This window comes from Lepisosteus oculatus, chromosome 26 (assembly GCF_040954835.1).
Source record: "Lepisosteus oculatus isolate fLepOcu1 chromosome 26, fLepOcu1.hap2, whole genome shotgun sequence".
Classification (NCBI taxonomy): domain Eukaryota; kingdom Metazoa; phylum Chordata; class Actinopteri; order Semionotiformes; family Lepisosteidae; genus Lepisosteus; species Lepisosteus oculatus.
In genome coordinates this window covers 480,670-497,094 of record NC_090721.1, presented here as the reverse complement: position 1 = coordinate 497,094, position 16,425 = coordinate 480,670, and the positions used below count along the sequence as shown (strand labels likewise).

At 54.7% G+C, this 16,425-nt stretch overlaps 1 protein-coding gene across 1 annotated transcript; it reads left to right on the top strand.

Annotated features, from left to right (window-relative positions):
• Positions 1-1,145: 1,145 nt before the first annotated feature.
• pom121 (POM121 transmembrane nucleoporin) lies at positions 1,146-16,151 on the top strand. The gene is made up of 13 exons (XM_069184488.1): positions 1,146-2,362; positions 2,774-2,989; positions 3,822-3,989; positions 4,218-4,298; positions 4,421-4,595; positions 5,237-5,328; positions 5,871-5,950; positions 6,302-6,426; positions 6,982-7,081; positions 8,114-8,416; positions 8,558-9,913; positions 10,894-11,001; positions 11,302-16,151. Exons 1-13 carry the CDS (start codon positions 1,812-1,814, stop codon positions 11,397-11,399), a joined length of 3,453 nt encoding a protein of 1,150 aa, XP_069040589.1. The 5' UTR covers positions 1,146-1,811; the 3' UTR covers positions 11,400-16,151.
• The last annotated feature ends 274 nt before the right edge of the window (positions 16,152-16,425 follow it).

Sequence of the window (16,425 nt, the reverse complement as noted above, 5' to 3'; positions counted from 1 at the left end):
CTTCAAACACTGAACCCAGAAGGATTGTTTGCCCATTACAAGCATTCAGGGTATGTACAGGAGTCCCAGAGGATATGGCTCCCCAAGTCCTAAGAGTTTCATTTTTCAGGACTGTCTTGTAGGTGAAGTTATGGGAGTTCCCAGTGCCCACACTCGCACTTCTCTCTAGCACGTTGAAGGAAGAAGGGAACGTTTTATTGTCCCATTAGAGGACAGCTGTCCATGTCACTGAGCCACTATACAACCCAGTTCAATGAGAATGATTTGTCAAAATACAGTGCAGCGTAAGGAAACATGGATACTGTTAAAGTTTGTTTTTGTCTGGAACGCAAATTCTCCTTCTGAATTAAGAAAACGTAAGAGCATTGCAATTAAGGCGAGTTGAACTGCTTAGGATTTCTACAGCAAACGTTTAATTTGGAGTCCTGTGGATGTGAATGTGCTGCTAGTGAATTTGATCCTTTTTGCTCAAAAACACTTCTGCCAGTAATTAATCTCCCATTTCCAGTCATACTCCTGGCTGCGTCCCAGGGCCCGAAGGAGAGAAAGTGAGACAGTGCTATCTGCTGCCTCCCCTCCAGCCATAATAAATCAGTGTCTTTGTTAGATCACAGCCCAGTGAGAGAGCACCGTACTGCAGTATTTCAATGTGTTAAGCTCCTTTAACATAGCTCTCAGGCCATGCTTTGGCCCCATGAGCACTAGTAGGGGGCCTGCTTACTTCAATTAACATGTAATCATCCCAGATTAGTGCTAAATCCTGGTCTGTGAAACTGCAACTCACTGCTCCTTACAGTATAAAGGCAGACTAAAGTCCACATAACAGTTCTCAGGTTTGCTGTGGTCCAGCAAACAGAATAGTTCTGCATCAAACCAGTGTATTATCTGGACCCAGATCTCTCTCAATGAGAAGAAATGAAATTCACATTTTCTGAGGCTGTAAATTTAACTTATCTCAATCGACTGACAGAAATGTGGGATATGCATGATAAAGTTAAGCAGTATCCTGGTAATTCCCGGGGCAAAAAGTTTCCCTTTGGAAGTAAGGTTACATGTTTTTTTTTGTGTTTGTAAACGCTTTTCCTGACACTCCACTTTACAGGTAATGGGGATCCCCTCCACCACCAGTGTGCAGCCCCACCTGGATGATGCGCCAGTACTCTCACACACAGCAGCTCTCGGTGAGGAGGAGAGCAGAGTGATGGAGCCAGTTCAGAGATGGGGATAATTAGGAGGATTGGTAAGGGCCAATGGGAAATTTGGCCAGGACACTGGGGTAACACCCGTAATCTTTTCGAGAAACGCCCTGGGATTTTTAATGACCACAGTCAGGACCTCGGTTTTACGTCTCATCCGATGGTCGGGGTCTTTTTACACTCGAGTGTCCTCGTCACTGCTGGCATAAAATATGAGTTTCACCCTGATCACACCTGATTCTCTTGAAAGTTATAATTCTAATCAGGGAAATTGCATCCTACAATCGTGCTGTTGCCACAATGCTTTGTAGTGCATCTGTCATGCGTGGTAGTACTGCTGCACCACGCAGTGAGAACACATGAAAACACTTTCTATGGTGCTGCGGTAAAAGTTCAAGAGGAATCCCAATATAAATAACCGACTTGACGGTGAATCGGCCGACGTGCAAACCCGCTTCGTCGGTTTAGGTGACTGTGGACAGAGGTCAGCCCCTGACCGGGCACAGGCCGGCTCCCGGCGCCTCTCCTGCCCGCCGAGCGAGACCGGCCCCCCCGCGCGCCCCGCGCCCGGCAGGATTATGGGATATTAAAGTCCTCCGGCGGCGCGCTGCCGCCATGTCTCCCAGAGAGAAGCGGCGGATCGCGCTGATCTCTGTGGCGCTCCTGGCTGTCGCGATTTTCTGTTTCGCTCTTTATTACATACCGACTTTCCTTTACGTCTTGTTCATCCTTGGAGTGTGCACTGTCGCCTGCTTCTGCCACGCCGGCGGCCCGTCCCAACACACCAGGCTCGGCCCTCAGCCTCGGCCTGCCCTGGCCATCCCGCCGGCGCTCAGACGCTGGTTGCCGGGCAAGACCGCGAACGGCGTGCCCTCGGCGGGCCGGGTCAGCTCCCGGGGCCACCAGGGCCGCCCCGGCAAAGGCGAGCTTGGGGATTCGGCGGCGCCCAGAGGCGAGCGGCGCTGGGAGGTCCGGGGCGCTTTTCAGAAGGAGGCAGAAGGCGGCGGCAACGGCTCGTTTGTGTTCAGCCCCCGGGACCTGCTGATGGGGAGCTACCTCAGTAAGGCGGACAGCCCCGGAGCCGGCGGGGCGAGCAGGGAGCTCCGGGAGAGGCTGGCTCGGCCCAACCATGCCGTGCACACCCCCAACAGGAGACTGTCATTCGGGTAAGACCCAGCCGGGCGAAGCGGCTCAACCTCTGTGCTTTGCTACTGCGGAGAGTGAGACGGCGCTGTGATTAAAATAAATCGGGTTTGTTCCTAAGTGCTACAGCGCCGGTCTGCTCGCCTCTGTTTAAAGCCAGCGGCGGGGTTTCCCTCCAAGATTTGAAAATGTGGGAGTTGCTGCTTCGCCGCGGTCCGGCCTCTCCGGGGGGGCTCGGCTGTCGGACCGGGCCGGCTTGGTGCAGCAGGGCTGGAGATGAAGTGCCCCGAGATGTTTGGGCAGCTGGAGCCCTAGGGGGGGGGCTCCGCGACCGGATAGGAAGTGGGCTGACCCGGACGGGCCGGACGCAGACGCTGGCGGGAGGTGCGAGCTGCGTGCGGTCCGGTGACGGTCTGTCGCTCTGTGTGCTGCAGGGACAGCCTGGGCGCGGCGGGCCGCTTCAGCATCACCCCCCAGCGGCACTACCCCCTTCAGCAGCCGGGCTGCCCCTCGCTGGGGCCGCTGCCCCCCGTGCAGTGGGACGGCTGCCGCAGGAAGAACGTCCTGACGCCACGCAACTCCCCGGCGGCGCGCAGCCCCGTGACGGTGAAGATCGCCCGGCCGGAACCCAGCCGGACCCGCTCCCCTCTGTGAGTATGGGCCTCTCCGGCGCCAGAGCCACTGCTGCCACGTGCTGTCCTGATCGTGGCCCTCTGTCCATTGTCATCCCATACAGTTCAGAGTTGCGGGGGAGCTGGGGTCTGTCCCTCCCTGTCTATACTCCCCTTCGCCACAGGACACGCTCGCTCTGCCCCCCTCGCACGCACGCTCGCTCTGCCCCCCTCGCACGCACGCTCGCTCTGCCCCCCTCGCACGCACGCACGCTCTGCCCCCCTCGCACGCACGCTCGCTCTGCCCCCCTCGCACGCACGCTCGCTCTGCCCCCCTCGCACGCACGCTCGCTCTGCCCCCCTCGCACGCACGCACGCACGCTCGCTCTGCCCCCCTCGCACGCACGCACGCACGCTCGCTCTGCCCCCCTCGCACGCACGCACGCACGCTCGCTCTGCCCCCCTCGCACGCACGCACGCACGCTCGCTCTGCCCCCCTCGCACGCACGCTCGCTCTGCCCCCCTCGCACGCACGCACGCACGCTCGCTCTGCCCCCCTCGCACGCACGCACGCACGCTCGCTCTGCCCCCCTCGCACGCACGCACGCACGCTCGCTCTGCCCCCCTCGCACGCACGCACGCACGCTCGCTCTGCCCCCCTCGCACGCTCGCACACACGCTCGCTCGCTCTGCCCCCCTCGCACGCTCGCACACACGCTCGCTCGCTCTGCCCCCCTCGCACGCACGCCAGGGCCATTTTTCCCAGAAGCCAGTTTACCACCAGCAGGAAACCCACATGAAACACACAAACTCGCACAAACCAGGTCCAGAAGGGTCTCCCCTTCTCACACTGTTTCTGGACTGGCTGCAGGTTTGACCGGCTGTCCTCTCCGCTGACCGCGCTGGCTCCTGGGCTGGGGGCCTCGGTGGACCCCTGCTCGAAAGAAGCCGTCCTGACCGCGCTGAAGGAGGGGCGCAAGAGAGAGGTGGAGGAGGAGGAGGGAAGGAGCTGCAGTGAGGGACAAGAGAGCAAGAGAAGGTGTGTGCGGTTTTCGTCCACACCCGTGACTGTCTGACAGGACTGCAGCTCTTCATGTTGCTGTCTCTCATTCTTTCATTCCATTGTTAACAGTCTCGGCCATTTTCTCCACCAGTAAACAGTTGTCTTCAAGTCGTGATGCCCTTGTGTGGAGTGCCCGGGAGGTGTTGTGTTTGGCGTTATTGTTGCCTGTCCTGCGCAGTAATGGCGCTCTGCCCTGTGTTTCAGGAGGCACGACAGCAGTGGGAGCGCCCACTCGGCTTTTGAACCACTGCTGGCCAACGGGGTTCCCTCCCAGCTGGTGCCCAAGTAAGCGTCTGCACTGTAGGCCCTCTCGCGCCGCCCGCCCGCCTTGCCATGATCCGCCGGCCCCGGCTGGTCGCCGCCACGCGCCTGACTTCCTCTTTCCCTCCCTGTCCGTCCCCCCGCAGGCCGGGGACCCTGAAGCGCGGGGCGAACGCCTTGCTCACGGAGGAGACCCTCATGAAGAGATCTCGCACGTCCTCGGTCAGCTCCCTCAGCTCCGGCCTGGCCCCCAGCGGCGTGCTGGGCTCGGCCCGCAACCCCATCCTCAGCTCCTACAGCTCGTCGCGGGGCTGCCTGCAGGTGAGGCGCCCTGCCCGGCGCTTTCGGATGAGAGTTTCGAGTGCAGAGGAACCACTCATCTAAAGAGTGGCTCCTATAGAGTCCAGAATACCACGAGCATCTGCAAGAAAGTAATACTGCCCACTAGTTTGTCTTGGGGGCTGCTGCTTTGTGTGCGTCTTTTATAAGAGAGGAGCTTCATAGAGCGCAAGGACTTGTTCCAGGCGTTCCCAATAATTATTTTGCTTGCAATTAATTTGAATGTCATTTTCATGTTACAGAAATACAAACCTTAGCAGTCCGCGCCCACGTAATTAACCGAATATCTTTGACTGCCAAACTTGGACAACTCATAGCAACTGAAATCAGCTGGACCCGAGTCCAGTTCCTTTGCTATCTTTACTTGTTTGGAAAGCTCGTCAACACGAGGAGCCGCTGGGGCTCCTGAGGGTCTTAAGCAGTAAAGATGTGCTTTTTCAGAGAAGCTTTTCTTGCTCCGGTACCCAGACATCGCTGGCTGAGCCCTGAGTCTCGTGACGTTTCAGCTGTGGCTGGGATTCTCCACTGCCTTGGCCGTGGACCTCATGAGGTCATAGAGGCCCTCAAGTCATGGGGTTTCACAAAAGGAGGAGGATCTCAGTGACTTGTGTGTGTATTTTCAGCAAAAGAAGACCCCAGCTCTCAGCCTATCCCCCTTGTCCAGTCCTGGCTCCTCACGCTCCCAGACCCCAGAGAGACCAACCAAAAAGCTCAGGTAATAAAAACCACTTTTTGACCATCTCATGCCTAGCTAAGGAGGGATCCAAAACCTAACCTGTAGGAGCTCAGGACACGTTATGTGCAACAGCGGCTTAATTTCTTAATCACTAATATTTGTCCGACACTTACTTGCGCAATCTGGGCTGTTTGTACTCTGTTCAAGGGTACAGCAGCAGCGTCTCAGCAGTGTTTGAATTCTCAACCTTAGTCTAGTCATTTGTCCAGGACCCTGAGCACAGCTCCATCTTTCTGCTGCTTTTGCTGACATTGAATGCAGCTCAAAGCAAACAAAGGCCCAAGAAATGGGTCTGTAGCTCTTTGATGAGGTGTTTGTGAGGCCTGTTTGTGGACAGCAGTTGACAACGACCTCACAGGTCTCTGTTCCACATCATTCGCTGAAGAACTTGTGCTATGAAGGGTAGAGCTGAATGACCGAGCAGGTTTAGAATTGTGCTTTACTGTTAAAGGAGAGCTGCCTGTGTTTCATGCTGTCAGTTGAACATTTGGTCTTGTGTGTGGCATTTCTGTCTTGCGCAGGGAAGAGGAGGCATTCTCGTCCACCTTCTTGTCCGCAGCCAAGTCGGACTCGACCCCGAAGAGCCAGGCCAGAGAGACAGGTCAGCCCCATGTAGACACTGGCAGGTTTTCAGCACGTTCTCGCTGATAACCAGTTGTTTTCCGTATTTTTAAGATTCCAAAGGCAACTTGAAAGTTAATGGTGTGTTTGAAACGTATTGAAATTGTAGCTAAAGTTCTGACACTGCAGTGCTAAGCGTTCTGACGGTAGAATGAATCGAACTTGTGAGTCGCACAATGCAAGAACAGTCTGTACTTTGTGAGGCAGTGTGGACAGCCACAGAAAAGAAGCTGCAAGATGACAGTACGGGTCAGGTCAGCAGGACCAGGAGACCCAGAGCGTGCAGCAGAACAGACACGCTCACCCCCTGTTCCTGTGCCGTCTGCTGCAGAGAAACCCTCACCGGCGCCCACGGTGCCCGTGGCGCCCTCCTCACCGGCCTCGCGGGGCACGGAAGGCAAGCGCAAGCGCAAGATCCAGCTGGTGTCCAGCCGCAGGGGAGACAGCATTACCCTGGTAAGGTGTCGCCAGCGCGCCCCAGCTGCATCTGTGTGGCACCGAACCCCTGAAGCAGAGATCGAAGAGCAGTGTAGACCTTTTCGGTGTTGTGCAGCTGTCCGGTGGAAGATAAAGTTAGTCTTCCCGGTTCCAGTGGTGGGCTGTAGAACTGTATCCAGCTAGTTGCAGCAGAGAGGTCAGTAAGGGTGACAAGTGTCACTGCTGCAAAGAAACTTTAATCTTTTCTCAACTCCCACCTCGTCGGATTGTTTGGAAGAAAGCCTCACATGCCTGAAGATGTTCCATAGCCAAAATGCCGTTCTTGTCTTTCTACGTTTCAGTTTGCAATTAACCTCTTCTTGTTCCTTTACTTCTTGCACACTGATGCATCTTGATACGTTGCCCCAGTCGATTAGCTGTACCTCTTTCTAGGTACTGATTTGACGGTTATGCTTTTTACACTGTGCACACTCTAAAGTAACTGCGGCTTAGGTCTGCTGTGATTGAAATATGTTGAAACACTAAGCCCTCACACGAACACCGGTCACGTTGTCCGGCCTGTGTTCTTGGCAGCCGCCGCCCCCTGAGCTGGGATACTCGATCACTGTGAGTGACCTGGATTCGGAGAAGAAAGCAGCTCTTCACAGGATCAGAAAAGTCCTGGAGGAACCTGGTGAGTCTGGGACACTGGAGCTGATCCTCTTTCCATACATCACCGGCCCAGTCTTTACACATGTTCGCGTTTTACCGAAAATGCGCAAGAGACGATTTGCGATGTTGCTCGCTTTTTTTTTGGCCACTCAGTATGACACTGAATATTGAAGAATCATTAACTACTAGCTTGTCTGTACAACAAATTGACAAGCTGATCAATACTGCTCTGTTTTTGGCAGTTCATGAGCACATAAGGTTACAAACGTGACAAGGTAATCTAGCCCAATAAATCTCATCCAGTCGCATTTCTTCAACAGGATGGCTGGGTAGATTGTCCCATACTCCAACAACCTCTTCTGCAAAGAAATGCCTCCCATTTTCATTTTCAAATGCACTTACTCACAGTTCTCAACTGTGTCTAGTTCATGATTTGCTGCTGGTTATGAAGTTCATTGACTTGTCTTATATTTGGGTATTTCAAGTACTTCAATCTAAAAGACTAAAAAGGTTCCTTTAAACTAAGAAGAGTAGGACATTTCTTTAAGCCTTCCTCTTCTCTAGAACAGTCCAGGGTGGCAATATTTTTTTTGTAACATTGCAGCTAAGACTATACTCAGTATTTTTAGACAAAATGTAGACATACTATTGTATTACACAAATGTAATATCATCCCTCTTGAAATTTAACACTTTTAACAATGCTTTCTAACTATGCCCGTTTTCAGCTTCCCCAAATTGTCTAAAAGACACACTTGTAAGTCTCTCACAGGTATTATCTTTAAGTCCACTGTTCCCCACTTTGCATCTGTAGCTTATTTCTGTAAACTGCGTGTTACACTCTGTACTTGTCAACATTAAATACCTCCTGCCAGGTGTTTCTCTGCTCAAGCCTGTTTAAACTCCGGTCCTACATACCTGTGTATGCTCAGCCAACTACGACAAAAGAAAACTCAGATTACTTATGTGGAAAGCAAAAAAGTGAAGGCAGAAGTCTCTACTAACCTGGCTAGTTAAAACTGTCAAGTAAGAGTGCGCTGATTGTCTCATTTCAGAGCCAGCCAAACCCACGCCAGCCCCTGCTGTACCCCTGTTCTCGCAGGCGGCAGTGTCTGCTTCTTCCCCCTTGGGCACTGCCAGCCTGTTGCTCTACACGAGCACCGCCGGCGCCCCAACACCCCCTTCAGTCAGCATCGCGGCTCCAGCCAGCAACCCAGGCATGGCCGGCATACCCCCCTCTTCCTCCTCCTCCTCCTCCAGTGGTGTCGCTCCAGCCTCCAGCACAGCTGCCAGCCCCCTGCTGGAGTCCCTGCGGAAGATGCAGAACAGCCCTGCACTGAGCACTGCCCCCAACACAGGTCAGCGCCCCCTGCTGTCGGGGTTCCACTTAGCGAATACAAGAGCAAGTGCAAAGCAGTGACGGGCGACTCGCTCTTCAGATTCTCAAAGAGCCGAGAATCCTTTCTTGCTGATTTTTCCCGTATTCTCTTTTTCCACAGGCTCTCCTGCAGCTGGTGCAGAGACGCCAAAGACCCCCGTGGTGACGTTCAGCATGAGCAGCCCTCCAGTCCTGGCTTCTTCGATCCTAGGCGCTGCCCCGGTGAAGACGGAGCCTGGCCCGGCCCCGGCCCAGCTGCCCCAGCCTGCTGCCTCTGCCAGCCAGCCCTCGGCTACCCCGGCGGCGCCGCCCGCGGCGAGCTCCGGCAGCCAGACGGGCGCGCTGAGCTTCGGGCTGGCGAGTACGGCGCAGCCCATGGCGGCCCTCTCCTTCGCCACCACCACCACCACCTCCGCACCCAACGCCAAGCCCCTACTTTCCGCCTTCAAGCCTGTTTTTGGGGCACCGGCACCAGCTGTCACCAGCAGCTCGGCGGCGACCACGTTCAAGCCGGTGTTCGGGGGCAGCACGGCGAGCAGTGCTTTCGGGCAGCCAGTCGGGACGACCGGCGGTGCAGCGACGACCTCCTCGGCGACCGCGGCGACCAGCGCAGCCTCCATTTTCACTGGGCTTTCCGCCAGCACGTCCGCCCCTGCGTCTGGCACCCAGACGCCGGCTAAGCCTGCTTTCGGGAGCTGGGGCGCAGGAGCCAGCGTCAGCACAGCTGCCCCGGCCAGCACCGCCGGCGGCGCGTTCCAGTTCTCCGCCGCCGCCGCCGCGACCGCCGTCAGCGCAGCCCCCACCTTCAACTCCTCCGGCTCGGCGTTCCCGTTCGGCAAGCCGGCGGCCAGCACGGCCCCGGCTCAGAGCGCACCGCAGGCCGCCTTCACCTTCGGCCAGGGTTCCAGCGGCCAGACCCCCGCGGCCGGCGCCTTCGGCAGCTTCGGGGCGCCGCCCGCCAGCACCGCCCCGGGCCCCGCGGCGAGCCAGGCCACCTTCGCCTTCGGGAAGCCCTCCTTCGACGGGCCGGCCACGTTCGGCAGCGCGGCGCCAGCGGCGGCAGCCAAGCCCTTCACTTTCGGGGCCAGTGGGGCAGCAGGGGCCACCCCCTTCAGTTTTGGGGGGGCCACCACCACCACGGCTGCCCCCTCCTTCGGGACTCCCAGCCAGCCGGCTTTCGGCAGCGGCTCCGCCGGCTTCTCCTTCGGCACCACGACCGCTGCCGCTGCTGCGCCGGCCTTCGGCTCCACCACGCAGACCTCCGCCCCCCTGCCCGTCCCCACCCCCAGCTTCTCCTTCGGAGCTGCAGCCGGCGCTCAGGCCAGCGCGCCCCCCGCCAGCCAGGGCGCCCCCCAGCCCACTGCGGGCTTCAGCTTCGGGGCGGGCCTGTCCAGCGCGCAGTTCGCCGCCCCCGCTGCCCCGTCGCCGGCCTTCAGTTTTGGGGCCAGCAACGCCAAGGACAGCAAGCCTGCCTTCGGTGAGTACACCGAGCGGAGAGCCTCTCGGCCGCAGGTCCAGACTGAGGTGATCCTGCCTGGGGTAACGGTTTTCATTCAGTCAGATCTTGGGGGCGTCGTTTTTTTTATGAAGCTTGTGAAGTGTGCAGTCTGTTACTCCAGAGGACGCTTAAGGGATTGTTGTAGGTTTTCAGGGTTACGATGGTCCTGCTGTGTTTAAGGGCAGCAGTATAACCTGATTTCAGGCAGCGCTGTGTGTAGCTCTCCAGCCCTGTGTCGAGCACATCCAGGTCAGGTGTATTCGTGCTAATATTTGGCATGGGAGGCATGGGATTTCTTTATAAAAGCCAAGCTCTGAGCGTTTGTTTAAAAGGCCTCCGGTTTTCCCCAGGGATCAGCCTTGGGAAAGCGGGCTCTAATTTTGGCGGCGGTCAGCCTGCGGGGGCCCCGTGGGCCGGCTGGCTGCAGGGCTGCGTCCACTCGTTGCACCGGCTGGCATGAACCGCTAGCTGGCTTCACCCGCCACGCTGCTGCTGCAGACCGACCCGGCCCAGGTCACCTGTCTGCGCAGAGGAAACGCGATACTTCGTTTCCGTGCGTTTTAGTTTCCGCGTTCTGCGCGGCTCTTAGGGTGTTGGGAGGAGAGAACTTCCTACCGAGAGCTGACGGTAAGCATGGCTGACCTGGCCTGTAGAGTCTCCGTGAAGGGCGTCGGAACGGAGGGGCACTGGCACATTCCTTCAAAACTGACACGGGAGATGCTGTTGGTACCCGAAACATATATTTTTTTTGCTAGTTTGAAAAAGCTCGATCTTCGTTCTGCACATTCGGCCATCCCGTTTCGCTGCGCTCTTGGAAACGGAAAGTGCTGGGGGGCCACTGGTAAGGGTCTAGAGCAAGCCCCCTGCCTCTGCTGCTGCTGTGTGTGGTAGCTCAGGAGGCGGAGAGGCCACGGGGAGCCGTGTTCCAGATTGATGGAAGATGTGCTGTCTTCCCCCAGGGACTCCGACTCCGGCTTTTGGGCAGAGCTCCTCTGGAGGACCCCTCCCCTTTGGGAGCCCTGGCACTCCAGCCCCAGGCTTCGGCGGCCTAACATCCACACCTTTTGGTAAGTGCAGCCCTAGTGCGTCTTCCTGCAGTTCCCGTTGCCTCTCTCCAGCACACTGCGTCCTGTGAGCTCTGCCTGTGGATCTGCAGAGCATCAGGCATTATGCAAGTTCACAATCAGTAGACGTCCCTAACCAGATGAACCGTGTTTTCTGGTGCTAGAATTGAGTCTTTAATGTGCGCTTTTGTTGCATTCCGGTGCTTCATAGTATTGCAGCAGCCGGGAGGGCTCTAGTGAGCCCTGGTGTTAAAAGATGAGCATTTCTAGTGTTTGACGTCCTGTCACCTCTCTCTACGGCAGGCGCCACGCCAGGAGCCTCCTTCTCCATCGGCTCTGGCTCCAAGTCCTCTGCCCGGCAGCGACTGCAGGCTCGGCGCCAGCACCCGAGGAAGAAGTGAGGAAGGAGAGCTGCCAGCGATCTTTTCCGGGCCCTGGCATCAGGACGTCCCAGGCACAGACCCACAGGATGGCTACTTGGCAGAACTGAGCTGCTACCAATGTTGGATTTCCAACTCGACCCCGACGCCCCCACACGCCCTGCGCTGCCTCTTGGGCCTTGCAGAGGTTTCACAGAGGAGCGGGCGGGAGTTTCTGCACCGTCTGTCTCGGCGTCTGGGGTCTTTGGAAAGGGGCCAAGGGGTTGGGGATTTGGCACCGCAAACGATGACACACAGTTTACTTGAACAAAGCGTTTCGAACCCGGACTGGACTCTGTACATGTCTGCCCTGCCTCTCTCACCCTCCACCTTGGTTCTTTCAGAACTGTGCTGTTTTTTTCTTCCGGAGGTGCAGTGAGAGGCCAGTCCCTGTCCTCGTCTCTCCCCTGCTTGGCGAAGGCCTTACCGCAGGGGTGGGGCTCAACCACGGTTCATCCCATCTGCTCAGCTGGAGTGTTAGTTTGTGTTGAAAAGCAAATCCCTGAATAACTGATCTTCAGTGCTGAGAAAGATTGTTTTTCAATTGGATGGATCAGATCCTTGGGACCTGTGAATTGTTTTGTGATGAGATTAGAGTGGCGTGTCACAGCTGGGCAGATGATTTCTTTCTGAGGTGTACAGGGCATTCGAGATCATGCCCGATTCCTAAGGTGGGCGATTCTGGTGAAAGATTGCAGGAACATTGAGTGCTGCCAATTGTTACAGGACCGTGGTCCAAAACTACCCGTTATTTGTTCAGCAGGGTCCCCAGGCGAGGAGTGCTCTGGGACGAGGACAGGCAGGCAGGACAGCAGTGAGCCTGCGCTCGTACAGTGGTCAGTTTTATTTCAGGGTGCAGGTGAACATACTTGATCCACACATTTACCCACCTAGTGACTTTAGGTTAATCAGTCTTAAAAAGTTGAGTTTTTGAGCTTTTGCTGCTGGGTGTTGAGGAGGTATTGCGTAGCAGTTTGTCACAGATGCAGGCGGGCCCCTGGGAGAATAGGTCCTCTTCCGTATTGTGGTGTCTTTCGGGAAGGGTGATACAGCTTTGGTAAGACTGCACACCAGGCGTTGATTCTTTTCTACAATGTTCAATGCAAAAAAAAAAAAGCCCAATCCGAATTTTCCTCTGCTGGGGGGAAATAAAAGGACTGGATGTCTTTTAAGCGGGCGTGGGGCCGAGGCGCAGGCAGTCTGCGGGAGTGCTCCTGCTATAGCCCCTGCTGGTCCAGGCTCGTCCGCGATGATGACGGACGTGGCCATGATGCTTTAGAGGAGCCCGACTTTCTTCTTCACCCGCCCCTGCACTGCTTCGCTGTCTAGACTACCTCTTGTACTTTTGGACAGTTCCTTGCCATCCCCTTGTGCTGGCGTGTGTGTGTGTGATTTAACGGCACAGTGATTTTATTCGGGTGTTTCTTCTTTGGCATCACCGCTGTTCGTACAAACTCCCTGCAGCGCCTTGTTCCTGCGGTCGCTGGCTGGCCTGCCCCCTGCGTGAGGCACTCGCATGTCACATGGGCTCCCCAGCTGGAGCACAGACGCCAGCGAGACTCCACACGGCGCGTGGTGGACCTGCGGGAGGCAAGGCGGGACACGGCCCTGGACCACAGAGTGGATCTCTTGGGTTCTTTGAAACGCCGATTGGCCCAGCTGTCCGTTAGGTCGAGCTGAAGCAGCATCGTGAAGCGTACAGGTACCTGGAGTTGGTCATCTGCCTTTAAAAACACTTTCTCCTCGTAACACTCAGTGGTTTTGTATTTTTTTAATGACTGGTCACCGCTGGTGAAGTGTCCTCGGACGCCGGCGGTTTGCTCTCGGTGAGTCGAGTTTGGAGGAAGGTGCAGTGAGTGGCGGCACATTGGTAGTGCCGGACACAGGGGTGGGGGCAGGGGGCATGAATCGGGAGAAAATTGGGTGTACTGAAGTGTTTTTATTTTGTATTCATTGTAGCTCAGAGGCTACTTCATTTTTTTTCCTTTTTTAAAAAAACCTCAAGTGTCTGTTTTGCGTGCGTAAGGTATTTAAACGGAATGCTTGATCTCGGCAGCTGTCTCGTCTGTGCCGGAGGCCGGGCTTGTGGGCGGTGCCGGGCTGCACCAGGGGTCAGGGGTCAGCAGCCCAAGCCAGGGGGATGTCAGTCTCCAATACCGCTGCTATGTGCTTGTCCTGCCAACAGCGCTGCTGCTGGTTCATACTGTGACTCGGCCTTCATCAAGGGCATCGCACCACTGGAACGGGACTGTTCTCGGCAAGTTTTTTCCATAATGGTGTGGAAAACTTGAGTGATCTGTTACAGTAACCTATTGCTAAGAAATTTTGTTTTCGGCTATTTTTTAATCGCTCAGACGGGAAATCTGCTATCTCTCGTTTCTGAATGCGCCGCCTCAGCGGGGTTTGGCGCTTTGTGCTGGCGTTTGTGCGAGAAGGCCTTGTTACCCACTGTGGGCTGCCCAGAAGACACTGTTGTGATATGATTCTTCGGCAGAGGGGATGCAGACCTTACAAGGCCTGTGTGCCTTCAGTCAGTGGGGATATTTCTGGGGTCCTCTTCGGCTGGCGGTAACAGCCCAGAGAGCCATGCAGAGCTGAAGCCCCCTGTGCGTTGGGCTGAAACACTGAAGACACGCGTGAGGCCGGCCTGGGGATCAAGCCGGTCGTGGGAGAGGCTCGCTAGTGGTGTCCACAGGCCTCCTGCTGACCCGCGCGGACAGTGGGGCTCAAACGCCCCCCAGGAGCCTGAGACTGGCCCGGCTGGAGGACGAGCAGGCTGCTGGGTTTGTGACAGAGGGGTATGAATGTGTGCGAGGGGTGATTGGCAAAGCTAAATTCAGGCAATGAAAGGTACAAAATGATAAAAACAATAAAAGCTCTATTTTTGTATTAAAGCAGATTGCCTTCTCTAGAGTTCCTTCAAGCTTGGCTCACTGAGGCAAGATGTTTACAAGGGGGTAGGATTTTTTTTTTCTGGTTATTTTTTTTCCTTCAGTAGTTGGGAGGAGAAAACTTTTTTTTTCTTAAAAGGTGTGCGTCTGTAGATGTTCTACTTTCAAATGTGAATGAGCTCTGGTCTGCAGTTGTGAACTACTGGTGTCTGTGTGTTGTCTGAAAGGGTGAGGGCTCGGCTGCGAGGGCACAGGAGAGCAGCTGCTGCTTCAATCCAAGAGGCTCCTGCCACTGCACAGCCCCGCATGCCGCAGGTCTGGGGCTAAAACACCAATTGTGAGAAGCAGCTGACATGTTAGGGGTACAAGTTTTAGAACTTGCTCTACCGTAATATGTAAACAACACGCAGAGAAATATGCATGTTTGAGCTGCTGCAGTGGATTGTGGTGCAGTGAAGGAGTTGGGCTACTACCAGCTCAGAAGGGCAGGTGCTCCTGGTTTGTCCCAGTCAGAAATGTGGGCAGGTGACCAAATGGGCTCTGCTGCTGCTGCTTCTGAAGAGTCTCTTTTTTTTCACACCCTTTGAGTGAATAATACAGTGGGACCGGGATCTGTCAACCCATCCTGCCCACCTCTTATTGTAAGTTAGGATTGACCCTGGAGGTTCACCATCTGGGGCTGGTATCAGATCTGGTTAGTCACCCCTCTTTGTAACACGGGCTGAGTCAGGGCTCTCCAACTCAATTCCTGCAGGGACTTGTCCATTCTGTGTTTTTTTACAACCTCTGTAGTCAATGAAACCTAATTCTTTCATAAACAGGAATTCTCCTAGAGTTTTACACAGGACGTTTATTTCAGTTCAGGTACATTATGAAGCCCTCTAGGGCCAAGTTATGCAGCGAAGTAGATCAACAATAGATCTGAGAATGTGAATAAAAAACGAAACGTTGAAGATGACGAGCTCTGCAGCAATTGAGTTTGAGATCCCTGGTTTAGCGGTTTGGGTTTTAACTTCGTACATAAGGCATTCCTACACTGGACTCCTGGAGTGGAACTAGACGGGGAAAATGTCAGTTTGATTCTTCAGAAGAATAAATACCATTTTTAGTTTAAGCTTCCATTCCCGGAGATCATTTTATTAGCGTAGCTATGTGTGCTGGTAGTTTTCAAAATGTGAGCACAAACAGTTGATTTCCACATGGTAGGCTGTGCTAGTTCACTGCATATATGATTTTCCCTAGACCTGTTTGACCTCTCCCCATCCTGATCCAAAAAACCAGCCCTCCCCTGTGGTTAAGATTAGCTTTGTAAATAAGTAGAAGTGTGGTGCCGATGACTGATGTCTGTCTGCCCAAGGGAGTCTTGCTTTTAATCGAGGTAGCCAAAGTTGAAAGGCTTTCATTTTTATCCCACGTGTTCCAGTGGTCTATTTTTTATTTGCTTAATTGTAGAATAGGACAAATAGGACTGATTCAAATGTCATAGAGGGAAGCTTTCCTTCCTCTCAATCATGCGGCGAGCGGTGCAGCACAGTTCCTATAAAACAAGATGCAAAACACTTCTACATCCGATGCCAGTCCTTGGTCTTACCCATTTAAATGGCACTTCTCACAAGGTTTGAAAGCTGGATTTCCTTGGGACGCGAGCATGAGCCTTTTCTTCCTGTCTGCGCAGATGTACGTATGTTTGTGTGGCTCTGTGCGGTTTTCCTTGGAATTCGTTTTTCTATCATTCCTCTTGGGATTGTGGAAAAGGAGAATGAATGTGCAGACCTGGGCAGTGTAATATATTTTCTCTCTGCTCATTATAATGTCATTAAAAATTAAATGGTTTTAAATAAAACTGGTGTGCTGGTGTGTGTGGTTGGATTAACAGTGGAGGGGTTCATATGTTCACAAAGGTGATTATTTTTCCAGCAGGCTTCAGTTCACTGTATTGCAGTCATTGATGCATACAGGGAGACACTTGCAATACAGTACAGGTTATAGACCAGTGTATCATGGCAGGGCGATTTCACTGTAGTTTAAGAGCGCTAGGGGAAGTAACTCTGGCAGTCATAACTAACACATAGAAACCCACTTGGGATGGAATATGATCCTTCCTCAACCCCGGTCCA